This window comes from Esox lucius, chromosome 20 (genome assembly GCF_011004845.1).
Source record: "Esox lucius isolate fEsoLuc1 chromosome 20, fEsoLuc1.pri, whole genome shotgun sequence".
Taxonomy (NCBI): domain Eukaryota; kingdom Metazoa; phylum Chordata; class Actinopteri; order Esociformes; family Esocidae; genus Esox; species Esox lucius.
Genome location: NC_047588.1, coordinates 27,098,505 through 27,113,979, shown reverse-complemented (window position 1 = coordinate 27,113,979; position 15,475 = coordinate 27,098,505). Strand labels below are relative to the sequence as shown.

General features: G+C 42.3%; 2 protein-coding genes across 3 annotated transcripts; both read right to left on the bottom strand.

The window, feature by feature from the left end:
• Positions 1-3,548: 3,548 nt before the first annotated feature.
• LOC105019048 (gamma-aminobutyric acid receptor-associated protein-like 1) lies at positions 3,549-6,048 on the bottom strand. The gene is given in 5 exon segments (NM_001304045.1): positions 3,549-3,990; positions 4,221-4,339; positions 4,530-4,608; positions 4,943-5,032; positions 5,845-6,048. Coding segments are annotated over 4 exon segments (354 nt in total). The 5' UTR covers positions 5,845-6,048; the 3' UTR covers positions 3,549-3,924.
• Positions 6,049-6,680: 632 nt separating this feature from the next.
• On the bottom strand, positions 6,681-15,367 carry arhgef5 (Rho guanine nucleotide exchange factor (GEF) 5). Of its 2 annotated transcripts, none has more exons than XM_010884945.4 (13): positions 12,514-15,367; positions 11,740-11,808; positions 10,080-10,480; positions 9,742-9,902; positions 9,435-9,587; positions 9,152-9,281; positions 8,955-9,029; positions 8,780-8,869; positions 8,553-8,695; positions 8,308-8,451; positions 7,989-8,059; positions 7,796-7,900; positions 6,681-7,615 (listed from the first exon to the last, which is right to left on the bottom strand). In XM_010884945.4, the coding sequence occupies exons 1-13, from the start codon at positions 15,356-15,358 to the stop codon at positions 7,473-7,475; spliced, it is 4,530 nt and encodes a 1,509-aa protein (XP_010883247.2). In that variant the 5' UTR covers positions 15,359-15,367; the 3' UTR covers positions 6,681-7,472. The 2 variants fall into 2 exon arrangements, with proteins under 2 accessions (XP_010883247.2, XP_010883248.2); XM_010884946.5 differs by having other exon boundaries at positions 6,682-7,615; positions 13,246-15,363.
• Between the last annotated feature and the right edge of the window lie 108 nt (positions 15,368-15,475).

Here is a 15,475-nt window from a genome sequence, read left to right as displayed (position 1 = left end):
TTAGCTTCAAACTTTAACTGTCTTCTGTTCATTTATGCTTGTATTTATGCCAATATTACAGTGGAATTCTGAGAAACATATCTGCCCAATTCCTTATTTCCTCTATTATTGCATATTTATCACTTTTTCACACAATATTATTGGTGTTGGATAACAGTTTTCCTTGAAGAAATGTAATGGTACATTTAAAGACTGCATTTTGTGCTTACTCTGGTCTGATTAATCTTATTTTACCTTTTGAATAAAATATGAAACCATTCAGTGATAGAAATATGCAATAATAGAGGAAATCAGGAAGGGGGCAAATACTTTTTCACAGCACTGTAACCAAACGTGTGTGTGTGTGTGTGTGTGTGTGTGTGTGTGTGTGTGTGTGAGAGAGAGAGAGTATTACCAACTGTCTGGACAGATATCTAGTCCTTGGAAAAATGTACATTCAGCTGCTTGTATACTTGCGTTTGTAAGGATCATAGAGAGATCAAGATTTTGTGTGAGAGTGTGAGTTCTAAATGTCCCAGAGCTATCTAGTCCTTGAAGTAATCCATTCAAATCCTGTTTTTTTTAACAAGAGATTATTCTAGTGCTTTATGTTCTCTTTCTTTAAAAAATATAAACTATTTCAGTCTCTCTGTATTCATCTTTCCTGTCTTTATGTAAACACTGTGTGTCCTATGCCAGAACATTGTCCACCCAAAAGCAGTGGCATTGTCGCACCTGCATCAGAGGGCCAGTCAGCAGAAGCTTCAGCGTAAATATCTTCTTATGGACTTGTCTGTTCAGAGTAGACTGTTGATTCAGCTTCCTCCACTGACAGACATGCAGGTTTTAAGGACATAAAAAGAACATACACTAAAACACCACAATTGTTTTAAGATAAACATTTAATTACAATGATGATTTCAGCAAACATGACAACATTAGCTCAGGTTTGGTAATGGTGTTCTCTTTTTATGTCCAAAGTTTCCAGGATTCTCACATTGTCTTCCAGTTCTATCACACTGTCAGCTCCATTGATTTCTCTTTCATTCCAAATCTAGGTCTTTAATTTTCTATTTGCATGGAAAGCTTATGAGCATGTTCTCAGTGAAATCTCCAGAAAGTTAATGTAGCAAATCTCTCACTCAAAACCAAATATCCATTGAAATTATCTCCCTTAGTCTCTGTATCTAGTGCCACTTTATCACTGTATCAAATGATGCATCATGTCATTTAACTGTCGAACTGTACTTCTTCATGTTACAAACCAGATATTATTCTTCCATAGTTTTGCCATATGTATTAATGTTTCAATTAAACATTTTGTTTTGTTGTCTCACTAATGATATGTTCCATATATGTGCAGGAAGGCAACTTATTAATGGGTTAAGACATCTGTCAGGCAATGACCTAATCAACAGTCTAGACATGCAGATGCAAACTGCTCACCACACACATTCATTCAAAGCCAACCCAAGGCAATGTTTGTCATTAAAATTAGGAAATGTGGAAACTGTACTACTATTATACCACTGACCACTGTATTTCTCTAACGCACATCTTTCTGACTGTCTCTATTCCTCTTTTTAGTATATTCTTCCTCTCTTTAAGTAAACCTTGTCTATCCTGTCTCTGAATGTTGTTCTCTCCTAGCAGAACCATTACACCAAGTTAAATTCTGAGGATGTCCCAATGTACTTAGCAAACAAAGGTTATCGTGACACTTTCTCTCTTGCACGTGTGTTCTCCTCCCCTTCCCTTACCGAACAAGACAGGAACAGTATTCGTTATTTCGGGGGTTTAGGATGGGGGATAGAACTGCATGTGTCAGAAGTGAGTATGAGGAGACAAGTCAGTGCATACTGGTAGACGGATGGCGAGAAAGATTTCTGGCAAAAATCTGACATTTAGTTTTTTACATTAACTTGAAACATTAACTGAAGATGTCTTCTGGTCATGTATGCTTGTATTTATGCTAGTTGTAAAGTAAAAATCTGAAATAATCTGAAATAAAATGTAGACTTATTCAGGAATTGTTCATATATATGTTGTCTAATAATAGGTAGTAATTATAATCTTTAATGTTCAGGATTGGTATCTAAAAAGCCATTTGTGAAAACCTCTCATGTAAAAAGGATTTTTAAACTAAAGAAAATGTAATCATTAATGTAATAAGAGTGCTGGAGTCACCTGTACCTGGAGTGTCTGTGGTAGTAAGCTGGGCAGGAGATGTTTCAACATAAATGTTCTCTGAGGCACTTCTGTCTTTCATCCATCCATCTTGTAAGTTAGTGTAGCAAGCCTCTCACATAAAATACCAAGTAGTATCAATTAAAGTTATCTCCCTTAATCTCGGTAGCTAGAGCCACTTAAATGAATGTACATTCATATCCAGGTATTTCATAATGGACAAAGAAAGAAAATGTGTATTTATCTTACAATTAATACATTAAAAAAAAAAAATCTTCCCCTTTTTTATATATATACACACAGTGGGGAGAACTGCTGATTTTGCTGGTTTTCCTACTTACAAAGCATGTTGAGGTCTGTAATTTTTATCATATGTACTCTTCAACTGTGAGGGGCGGAATTTAAAACAAAAATCCAGAAAATCACATTGATTTTTTTATAATTAATTTGCATTTTATTGCATGACAAGTATTTGATCACCTACAAACCAGTAAGAATTCTGGCTCACACAGACATATTAATTTTTCTTTAAGAAGCCCTCCTGTTCTCCACTCATTACCTGTATTAACTGCACCTGTTTGAACTCGTTGCCTGTATAAAAGACAGCTGTCCACACACTCAATCAAACAGACTCCAACCTCTCCACAATGGCCAAGACCAGAGAGCTGTGTAAGGACATCAGGGATAAAATTGTAGACCTGCACAAGGCTGGGATGGGCTACAGGACAATAGGCAAGCAGCTTGGTGAGAAAGCAACAACTGTTGGTGCAATTATTAGAAAATGGAAGAAGTTCAAGATGACAGTTAAACTCCCTCGGTCTGGGGCTCCATGCAAGATCTCACCTCGTGGGGTGTATCAAATACTTGTTTTCCCCACTGTATATATATATATCTTCTGTATGATAAAATATTTAAAGTTAAAATTACAAGCATCTTCAGAAGCAATATATTTGAGTTATGCTGGGTATGAATAGCAGTTCTGTATTGGTCACAAATTTTCTCATTGGGTCATCCCTAATTTGTACATTAACAAAAACAAGTAAAGAGTATTTCTGACACAATAAATAGAAACAAGAAATAAGTATCCGTTTAGGTGATTGATATTCAGAAAATATAAAAATAAAACAAGGATTCTTGAAAATAGACATTTCTTTATAAATACTTTTCTTAATAGAAGCAAATGGTGAAATATGCTGTATATCCTTTAGGGTAATTGGGTTTACAGTGCTGTCCTTCTGACTTTTGTGGTCATATGCCACACAACCTCAACTGGCAAAGATCACAAAAGCTGGGGCAGGTTCAAAACACACATGCTCAAACACTCACACAGCCCTGCATATATAGAGAACACTTTTAGAAATATAAACATCAGAAACAGCAATCAATGCATTTTTAATTTTATTTTCCACAAAATGTCCATGATATTTACAAAACCTACTATTAAATACAGGTGTCTGACAGATGAAAATCAAGAGGCATTTCCCCTTTTTTATTCAACAATTTTCATTCACATCTTCAACCTCTTTCTAATGTCAGGCTTCTTTTATAAACTCAGAATGCCTTACAATACCTCATGGTTGACGGTAAACTGAAGAAAAATACGATCGCCTCCAAAATTCTTAGAGAACAATATCCCCTTAACCCTCTTTTCTCCCAACAACCATGTCCTCAATACTAATCATATAGAATAAGTGGTGAAACAATAGACAGAGCTCTTTCCAATCCTCTCTTTCTTTCGGTCCTCCTTTTTGTCTTGTCTCAGGCACCGTAAACACTCTCGTTACTGTAGGTCATGTACAGGAAAAGGTCCTCTTCATGGTGTTCCTGTGAGGTACCGGGAAAGACAGGGCGGGGGACAAAAATAAGGATTACAATTGCAAAAGCAGAACTCATGAAACCAGATCAACTACCTATGTACTGTAAGAATTGGGAAATGATATGTGTTTACAACCTTGAAACCAGGGCACCACACTGTATTTGTTAATAACCTAAGTAAGTAATTTACGGGGTCACAGGGGAAGGATTAAAGGTTACGTCTGTCTACATGTTTTTACCTCATAGACAGCAGACAGAGGAGAACTGGATGGTGGGAGGGAGTTATTGACAAAAAAGAAGAGTGCCTCTTCAGGTCTCATAGACACACGCTGTCGGATCAGGAAACAAAGCTGACCCACTGACACAGAAAAACAAAGAGAGTCAGACCGGACCTGTGGACTTTGAAGTAATATGAGAGGAAGAGAGAATCTCAATAGCAGAAGGAATAGTGAAAACGGATAAAGGAGAGGGTGACAAACATCATTAATTGTGAGCGAGGGAATTACTGGAAAAATAGACATCAAAGAGAGAAATCTTGTCAGTTTTACCTGTGAGGTCAGAAGGCACTAAGTACTTCTTCTTGTCTAGGTCAGGTGCTCTCGACCTGGCAGCCCTCTCCACGATGATCTAGTTTAGGAAGCAGCAAAATACTTAGTAAGACTGCACCAACATGCCCCACTCAACCAGAGTCAAGTAGCCTGGCATACGAGGATAAGTCAACATCCATACATTCAACCCTAACTGACCTTAATACCACATTATTAGCCACTGTTTTTCTTCCTAACTCGAGATCATTTACAAGCTCATAAAAGGGGTTTATAAGTGTTATTTTGGCACTAAAATATCATTCAAAACATGATGTATTTCACCAGTCTGTGACTTCCTTTCAGATCAGGGTAAATACTTCTCATGATTCCGGGAACAATCTAATACTATGCTCTGTTATTAAGATCATACTGACCGGTATCTTGTCGGGATGCTTGGCTCGCACCCTCTCACCCTCCGCCCTCCTCACTTCCAGTGGTACAGAGCGCTGATACTGACTGCCCATCTAGGGACACAAAATGATTGGTCAACAGTGGTCAAGGTCTGACTATTACATAGGATGTTAATAATACATGATATATCATTTATAATGTAAGGTAATTGCAGTATCGATGTTACGTGCAAGTGTGCATATCTAATGTAGCATAGCCAATGTAAAAGTATAATACGGCCTAAGCAAGTCTGACTGTGTGTGTGAAGCCTGTAGCCACAGAGCTGCTACTGCCCTATCCTGATTACAAGGTACAAAGGACCATGATGATACAACAGCAGCAGCATGTGTGCACCGCATAGGGGTTAGACGATAAACAACAGCAAACAGTCAGATCTTTAGTCTTGGCGATCATGTCTTGCGACATAGTTTGTCATAAATTAAACATGAAAATTACACCTAGAACAAACGCACAGGCTACATTGTGACAAACTATGTTGTTCTACTGGATTTGTTTTGGGATGAAATTCAACTCAGGAACACAGCTTGTTCATAAGTCAACGTTTTTTGGTTAAAAATTGCCAATGTGGCCACGTCATTTTTATTTACCGTTTGCGCTTGGTCAGCTGAGTAACATTATGCTAACGTGAAATAGCTAGCGAACTAAGATACTCTTTCAAGTGGATTGTATTGTTATGTCTAGTCCTCCTGGGTTCGCTAGTATTGACATTGCTTCCAGTGGAGCGCCAAACCCTGATAATAAAAGCTAATGAGCTAATTCCCACTCATAAGATAGTTAGCTACCAAAATAACGTTGGCATGTAGGGCGAGCTTGAATAAGCAGTTAGTGAGTGGAAGACAGCCGTTGACAACAACCAGACACTCACCTTTGGAAAACCGGAATATAAACAAATTAAAGCGAAAATTCCACACCGATGTTTCCACCTACTATTTACTTAAACAATGCTATCATACAGAGAACACGACAAAAAGTTAAATCTGTTTCAAAATGTCGACTATAGCTAGTTAAGCAACTTCGGCCCCAAAAACAACAACAAACACAGTTACGCCCAATTGTGAATATTTAAACCAATGAGCGTTCTGTCGGATGATGGACAAAAAATCTCACCCACTCAGACAGAGTTGGGGCAGCTTGGGGAGGGGCGTCGTGTTTGTTTACGTGCCCTCTTCCACCCCTCTGCGGAAGAAGACTTTGAGGTGCGTTCAGTTTGCTAGAACGTTTGCAAACCCTCTGATTTTCTACTGAACTTGTTTCCATAAAATGTTATTGAACGGACTGTGAGGAATGTGTACTTCATTTTGGTGGGTGTAAGATGTGTGTCTCAAAGCAATGACTGAGCAATTGGTCGTGGAGAGTTATCCTGACAGCGTTCTTCAATCCGCAACCCATTAACAGGTCGTTTAGTATACCATTCAATTAAACTTTCCAGAACGTACAAATTAACTGAACGCAGCTCTAGAGAAGGACGCTCTACTGTACGTGCCAAACGTGCATAGTCCCAAGCAGAAATGACAGAGGCAATTTACCGATAACAGCGTTACATTGTTCTTACACTAAATATTGAACAATTGTAAAAAGTACACTTGAAAAATGTTGAAAACATCAGTCCAAGTGTTACAAATCAGCTGTTCAGGCTCGTGTTGTTCCAAAGTTAGAACATCATGTGAGGAAACAACACATGGGCATACATTGATTTGCAAGTGGAGGACAATTTATATTCATTTGCATCATCTTTTATTTCATAAGCTATTTTTCTCTGTCTGTTCATTACAGACCAAACAGCTTATTTGATGTCATCATGACACTATTGAAGTGTACCTCTTTTGCTATAAAAAAGGATCTAGGTTACATGCACAGTCTTGCAAAAATATTGCACTTTTTACAACCCATAAAAAAATCTTAGCAATATGGATACAACCACTCTCTCTATGACATACTCTTCTGTATCACAGAAGGGGATTAGGTACCCACCATAAAAGTGATTTATGAAATTATTTGTAATATACACAAACAATAGATTTCCCTGAATATATAAAAAAAACATTTTGTTCAAGGACACCTTTCCCTTTAGAATAAAATGTATTGCAACAGATGGTGTTTTATCCCATGTATTTACAGTTCCCAAATGAAGTAGTTATGCAGCTCCTGTCCTTATCTAAGGCCACAGGGATTCAAACCAGACACATTCCTAGAAGGCTGATTCCAATACAGTCTGTAACAGTCCATTGACATGTATTACCAGGGTTTCATTCACTGGGCTGTCTTAGACACTTCCTGACATCCCCAGAAGGCCTTCCAACTCATTATGTTTGTACTCCTGTAAGTGTTAAATGTTATCCTGTCAGTCAAATGCTTCTATGGCACACCTGTTTTAGGTACCTCCATTATCAAGACATATCCTATGTTGTCTTTTCTATCCAATTAGTAGGATGAGTTGGGTTGGGCCTCAGGGACAACTCCAGTCATATTCAGTGGCAGCGATTCCCATGTTGATCACATTGCAGCAGTGGCTGCAGTGATTTTGAGAGCGTCCAGCAGATTGCGCTGTCGAACCCTCGTGCTGGCTATGGTCTCCAGGTGGGCCACGGGAGTCCATCCTCTTTGTCTATCTGAAAGTCGGGTACCCTCAACCCAACCTGAAGAATGACAGGGAAATAGTTGGGGCGAGGGTGTATATAGAAGACTAACATGTTCTTAACAGAACACAAATAATTTCTAGGACAAAAAACAGGATCCTTTTTTCCTTTTAATTTTTTGAAAAATAGGTTGTGTATTGCCATGACCTATCAGGAAGATGGTGATTCTTTTGCCCTTACCATCGCTGCTCTGCTGGTGGACCAGAATGACCTCAGCTTTCTCCAAGGATAGCTCGTCGGGTTGCTGGGCAACAAAGGCTCTAATGCACTGCATCTGTGTACGGTCTGTGAGTTGGAGTGAAGGTCAGAGGTCTAATACAGGGTGATGTGGGTCAGGAGGTAATGAATGGCAATGCATAACGTTTTAACCCACCTTGTTCTGCTGCAAAGTCAATCACAGGATGGGGTCTGGAGACAGCCGAGATCCAACGCAATTTGTCACTCCTGAAAGATCATAAGAATACACATTTTGTACATTCATTCATGCACACATTTGTTGATTCAATTACTTAAACTATTTTGCAGCATTTCAGCAATTTAACATATTATTGTATGCTGCAACATAGAATGTGTTCAGGAAGTAGATTAATTACATATCCAAGCAATGTAAAATATGTAACATGTCAGGAACACAAACTTTGTAACACGCAGACACACACAAACACACACACACACACACACACAAGCCTTACTGTGTGTCTGTCCTAAGGAGCAGGGCTTTGTTACTGAGGTAGAGGCGGAACAGGCTTTTCTGTAGAGTGTGCAGTTTGGCCCGACAGTCCGCAGCACGCAGCTCTGACACTGGAGCATGGTCTATCACTGTGAACCGGCCCCCTCTGAAGAGAGGCAGGAGAGGAAAGGATCATAATCACATCGTCAGTGTAATTAGTCCAGAAGATCAACTGTGCTGGGAGTTCATTTTTGGAAAGGGACTCACTCTTTGTGCAGTGACAGCAGCAAGTAGTCATTGAACAGGTGCAGGTAGACAATCCTCTCAGACTCCTTCAGAGAGAATTCCATAAGCTCAGTGACTGGTCCTTCTCTCACCAGCCTTCGAGATTGACTGACCAGGGGAAGAGTCTATAACACATACATCATTTTAACTATATGTTCAAGGTAAGCATGTTAACCAGAGAATCATGGGAGATGTAGGTTTTTACTCACCCTGCATTCAAAGTCCACCCTGGCACTGAGAGAGACCAGCGACTCGATGCTCTTCATCTGAGTAATACTGTCATTGCTCTCCTGGATCAACTGGACAGCAGAGAGAGGGAGAGATGAGAGATTACATACAATTCTGTTTTCTTTTATCTACACCACATAATGGAGGGTAAAATACCTTCTCCAGAAGCTTCATTGCTTTGATGGCCTGAACCTCCTCCTCTGTGCCTTGGGCTGTTCTCTTCACAATGTTCTGCAAAAGACAAATGGGGCGGATGAGATACTGAGAAGGGGAGAGTAAGAGTCTCAGAGAAGGGAATGTAAGGATTCACATGCATATATTTGTGCATTCGAAACACACACAGGCACACATACCTGGACAAGGAGTTTAATTCGCGTGATTCTCTGAAAGGGGAGGATGAGGAAGGAGCGAAGAGGAAGACGCTGACACACTGGACTACGTTCCAACTTCTCTACTTCCCGCCTGAACCCAGCATTCTCATCCCTGAGAGAGAAAGACGGGAAGAATTGAAGAGAAAGTGGAAGGGGAGAAATAACATCCACTTAAAAAAAGCGTTTTTTTAAGTGGATGAAAATACATTAATGTGCAGTCAAACAAAGAGTCTATCAAACCAGTTAACAGTGGAGGAGGGCTCACATGAGTCTTTGGTAGGTAGCATCCTGATATGATTGGTTGGTGAGGTAGGGCACATAGACCTTCTTGAAGCGTTGACAGTGGCGAGCGATGATGTCACACACGGTAAAGTGCATCATGTCAGACTCCACCCTCTCCTCTAGCTTTGACAGAAAACTAAAAGAAAAACCAAAGAGAGAGAGAAAGGCAATGAGGTAACATTTGACAGAAAACAGAGATAGCAGGACATTATAGAGAGCCCATGACCTCCACTCTGTACATATCTTTGAGAATTGATGAGGAACTAATACGGAGGTCCCACTTCTCCCACCTGTGGCTGATGGCTCGGACATCGGCCAGCCTAGAGAAAAGCCAGTTCCTGTCCTGAGTGGTCAACAGCTCCCCCAGCTGCTTAGATTTGACAAAGTGCTCCACCACGATGTCTATACTACGACAGTACGATGCTTCTGAAGTCACAACCTCAAACCGAACCTGAAAAAAAGAACAGAGAGAGAGAGAGAAAAGGGGGAGGGGAAGATTTCAGGCATTGTTCCAACACACCCGAGAAACCAGAAGATCTAGGCTGCAGGAAAATACATTTAGCTATGGATTCTGGCAAATGTCATCATTGACATCAACTGTTGTCCTGCTGGTTGTGTTTCTGATTACCTCTTGCAGGCGTCTCTCATCGTCAGTCAGCTCGGCAAACTCGGCACTGCTCCTGACTCCCGGGAGCTCCTGCCACAAAGTGGGGGACTGGGAGAGGGAAATGGAGATGCGTGGAGAGGGGGGTCTGGCTGTGGGGGCCTGGGGCTGTGGTGGCTGGGGCAGGGGCAGGAGCTGGGCACTGACGCCACTGGAGATACCAGAGACGGAGCCGGAGTCGGACGCAGAGTGGGGGTGGTTGACAGGGGGGAGTGGGGGTAAGGGTCTGCGAGCAGGGGGAGGCGAGGGGGCTGGAGAAGAGAGGACGGGGACATCGTCGTAGACGGAGAGTGTGTCGGAGCGAGACTGTCGGAGGATCTCCCTGTTCTGCGCCGTCTCACTGTACTGCTGGTAGAGCTGGTCATCTAACAGGAGGTGGGGGATAGAGAGGTTGGTTGGAAAACATAGGGAGAGAGGACAATTGGAGAAGTAAAATAGGACAGAGGAAGACGGAGACATGCCCTTAGCCAGAGTGGGTTGTTTGTGTTAGGCTCACACATTAGAGTCTCCCACAAATACTTCTTGCAGCAATGGCAGTGGTTCTTTTCATGGAGTTGAGATATGAATACCTGCACAAACCTGTCTGTGGCCCTGGAGCAATGTTTGATAAACACACACAAACATATGACTGCTCCATTTCATGCAACTTCACTATGACTCATAGACCTGCAGACCTGCTGCCATTTTGGTGTCGCAAATCAGGACTGAAAAGTCAGTTAAGAGTTTCAAGGAGAAAAACCTAGGACATGTTCAAGCTGGAAAACATTTTGGAAAGTACAGACGGAACAAGCACAGAAACATGAGTCAACCATTTACTGGAATAGAACTGCCTTGGAATCCAGTAATATACTGTCCCAGATCCGTGTCGGTGGAAGGATCTTGATTGACTTGACATTTTAATTTAAATTAAAAGGTGTGTAGGTAAAGGAACCTGCATTTTTTATTAAAGTTGATGATTCCTCACCCTGAAAGTAGTCAATTGTCCAAGACAAACTATATTCGATGGTTCAGATTTCTTTGAACAGCCAACTCAAATATCAACCACTGGGAGCAAAAAAAATCAATGAAAGTAATCAGGGCAGAAGAGCATGTTTTTGTAAATGTTGAAATAACATATAAGTAACATAAAAATAAATATGGTGTGATGGTGATATTTTCTTTTTTACATACCCCAATTACTTTCATTAATTTTAAGATGCCTTAAGTTGGCTGAAATTGTAATGACTATTTAAAAGAAAATGTAACTACTGATTATTGCTTCTCTGGGTTTATAGAGGATTCTAACAAAAAGTTGAAAACAACTGACATTCTCCATCAAACTAGTAATAAGTGTGTATTCACAGATTTCAACTACACTGCCATAAATGTAGAGCAGGAGGTGTAGAGCAGCAGAATATAGAGCAGCAGTATATGGAGTAATAGATGTAAAGTAATATATGTACAGTTATAGTTAACAGAGCGGTAAATATATATTTACTTCTCTAGATGTACAGCGATTATCAGAGTAGTAGATATACACTGTAGATATATAGTAATTGAAATAGATTTTTTTTTTGCAGTAAAATAGTTAAAATAATTTAAAGCAATACATAAAGAGCAATAGAAATAGAGCAGAGATACTTACTGAAGAACTTGGAGTTTCTCCTATTTTTTTCCATGGATCTCCAGTTGAAGCTCCCCTCTTCTTCATCATCTGTAAGTAGAATATATTGGTTCCAGTGTGGCCCAGAGACATAATAAAACATAACCAAGTTATGATGCTCGATTATAACGCTCAAAATGTGGCCTACAGCAGAACAGAACAGGTAGAACTGTTGGTTACAGGTTAGTTTGTTTGCTAAACATCCCTCACTACACTAATCTCTAGTTATTGTACTGTAGAATGGATAGAAGCGACCCGATTCTAACCCAGCAGAGTCATTGCGAGAGTCAGGGATTGCCACACCGCCCACACCACCTCTCTTTATCCCGCCCATTTCCCCCCTGGGAGTGATGGACGTGTGGCAGTTCCTTGTAAACCTGCTGTCACCAAATCTTTGCAATGATATTATGCTGAAATAATATGCTGAAATCAGACAATGAGGAAATGTGTTTAGACACGTTTTGTTAAAGAGTCCAGTTTTGATGAGTTTGGGGTAGTTGAAGGGAAACATTTGAAGATGATTTTGGGTTACAGATAATCAAAAACAGATCAAATCACAAAATGTTTCAATGTCCATGTAATTATCTTTAATTTAAAAAGTAGGAACTCTTCTGTGTTGCATGTTAAAAGGAAAGGTTCGGTGGACAGTTAGATTTTTTAAATTAGTTAAATATAACACCATAGCATATTCTAATATCAAGCCATGTTTTGTGGTTTGAGCGGATTTTGTGTTCTCTATTTCTATTTCTGTCTCACCTGACGTGGGGAATATTCTCGTTCTTCGATCCCTTGCAACTCCTCCTCCTCCTTCTTCATCATCTTCATCTTCTTTTCCTTGTCTTTCACTTGCCTTGCGGAACCCTTTCCTCCTAAACTGCCCACTGACGCCCAGATAGCGGAAGCTACTCTTTACCTGTACCTTCCCTATCCTCTCCATTTTCTCTCTTCCCCTTTTCTCCTCCTCTTTTACTTGCGCCTCATCCTCAGTACCCTCCCCTTTCCTCCTTTCCACCTTGCTCCCTTCCTCGTTAACATCTTTCTCCTTTCTCTCTGTGTTTTCCTTCTGAGGGCTGGTTGATTCATCTGGGCTAGTGTTGTATATAAGGCTGGGGCAGCTGCTTGGTTTGTACAGGGTGTTACTCACAGAGAGAAAGAGATCCTCCTCTTTCTGAGCGTTTGCTTCTTTCTCTTCATCCGTTGTGCGAACCTCATGCCCAACTTCAAACACTTTCTCCGTCTCGCCCTCACGGTCTGCCCGGATGTGACTCTCTACCTGTCTGTCTGCACACGCATTAACACCCTCCACCTGCTCCCCTACCTGTCTTTCTGTACACACACCATTCCCCTCCTCCTCCACCTGTCTATGTGCCGGCGTGTCATCATAAGTAGTGTATGGGGTCATGCCAGCATGAGTGTCTGTGAGTGTGCCATCACCGAATATAGTGGTGAAAGCCTCAGCATGCATATCTGCTAGTGTCTCCCCCATACCTGTGGCTTCCTCCCCCTCCCCTGGCTCCTTCATCCAACGCTTCGTCTGCTTCAGACCCGTGGCCTTGACGAGCGCCGCTCCTCCCCCCTCTGAAGTCTCCTCATCCTCTATGTCGCGGGTGACCTCTAGTCCTTCCAGTGACCCCGGCGGTGGGTTGTCAGGGGCGGGGACCTCGGAGCGGCCGAGGATCTTGCTCAACACGTTCCTGGCCCACTTGACGTGTGGGGCCTGGGAGAGGCGTCGGGCAGTCTCTGATGGGCCCCAGACCCCGCTGTGGTGCCGTATGGCCACAGCCTCCTCAGAGCTGTTCGCCCTGGGGATAGTGTGGTCGGAGGTGGCCGCTGTGGACGTCTCACGCTGCTCTTCCTCTCTACTGTGACTTGAGGATGGACTTATCTCTGGTTCAGTGGTCCGTGTGGCCGTGGTTTGTGCGTATTCTTTCTGTCTTTCTCTCCACTCTGTCAGGAGTACTTCAGTCAGGGATTTCCTTCGAGGGGTCGTGTTGATGTTTGAGTTCTTCTCTTTGACTGTTAGCAGTTCTCTGCCCCCCGCTTCTAGGGTCATGCTCCTGATGTCCACTATGGAGTCCTCTTCCGTGTCCAGTCCCTCCTCCTTCGGCAAATCTCTCTCTTTTCTTGTCTCTTCCACTGCCTCTTGACCACCATCTTTTGAAAAGTCCTCGTGAGGGAAACGGGTGATGTCACTGCTGCGACTATGATCATATCCAGGATTTCGATAGGTCCCCTGTGGTTCCATGTCCCCCAGAGCAGCTGTCTGATTGGGGTTGGACCTGGAGAGGGTTTGTCCAATCACACAGAAGACATAGGTTGAGGATTTATTTCCCTTTCCCTCACCCTCCACTGCGGCATCCTGTGGCTGTGTCTGCTCATCAGTTCTTCCTCTCTCGCTTTCATATCTTCTACCTCTACTTCGCTCTAGTTCACTTTCCCAGAATTCCTTGCAGTCCTCAAACTCCTCTTCGCCGCCGCTGGACACAGTAATAAAGCCATCATCTGTGGAAGGCATTCTTTCCACCTCTCCTTCCAGCTTTTGCTCACTGTCTTCCTGGTGGTCTGAGTGTGGGTACCTGTAATGTCCTTCTTCATCTCTATCACTCTCCTCTATTTCATCTGTCTCATTTTCTATCTCTGTCTCACTGTTTGCTGGCCAGGTTTCCTCCGTCTTTTCATCGTTATCAGTCTGGTGTCCCTCTTCTCCGCTATCTCTCCAGGCCTCTATGTTATCCTCTCCATCTACATTTAACTCTGTCTCTATAACGCTCTCTATTTCTCCCTCTGGTCCTTGCTCTATATTCTCTTGTCTTTCAATGGTCCTCCCACTGTCTCTCAATATTCTCTGTTTCCCCCCTAAATTTCCCCCTGATTGCTTTCTCTCTGTCTCTACGTCCACAGATGTGTCCTCTCCTCCTTGCTTCTCTTTTTGTATACCACTGTGTATGTCACTTTCTCTCTCTAGAAAATCATCCTCTAAAGAGTTATGGTTATGTCTGCCACTTTGTGGTTCTAACCACCACTTCCTCTGCTCAGGTTGCTTTGGTATCCTCTCCTCTTCTTGGTCCTCTCCAGCCCTGACTCTATTAGGTTTCTCTCTTTCACTGTGCTCTCTCTCAGTGTCCACATCCCCCTCTCCCTCTGACCCTTTTCTTTCACGACTTTCTCTTTGGTATTTTGTTTCATCCTCGATATCACTGCTCCATTCTCCACTGCTCTGGACTTGCGTCTGAGCCCTTGGGCCTGACTCATTCATGCATCCGCTACTTCTGTCTGCCTCTTGCTCCATATTGGGATCTGTCTCTCTGTCTGCCTCTTGCTCCATAATGGGATCTGTCTCTCTTTCTGCCTCTTCCTCCATATTGGAAACTGTCTCTCTGTCTTGCTTCTCCTTACACCTCTTCTCTTCATCCTCCCTATCAGGGTATCTCTCCCTTTGTCTAATTCTTTCTAGCTCCATTTGCTCCTCTTTCTCTCCTTTTAACCTGGGCTGTGTTACCTCCCTCTCTGTCTCCGGGTCCCTTCTGTCTCTTGTTCTGGTCTCTCGCCCGTCCCTCTCTCTCACCCCATCCCTCTCTTTCATCCCATCCCTCTCTCTCATCCTGTCCCTCTCTCTCATCCCGTCCCTCTCTCTCATCCAATCCCTCTCTCTCATCCCATCCCTCTCTTTCATCCCATCCCTCTCTCTCATCCTGTCCCTCTCTTTCATCCCGTCCCT

Coding starts and splice junctions, on each gene's coding strand:
- arhgef5 (XM_010884945.4), bottom strand. CDS start 15,358: ATGAGAGAGAGGGATGGGATGAAAGAGAGGGATGGGGTGAGAGAGAGG. Junction 11,809..12,513: donor GAGAATATTCCCCACGTCAG/GTGAGACAGAAA, acceptor TTCTACTTACAG/ATGATGAAGAAGAGGGGAGC. Junction 8,452..8,552: donor CTGCTGTCACTGCACAAAGA/GTGAGTCCCTTT, acceptor GCCTCTCTTCAG/AGGGGGCCGGTTCACAGTGA.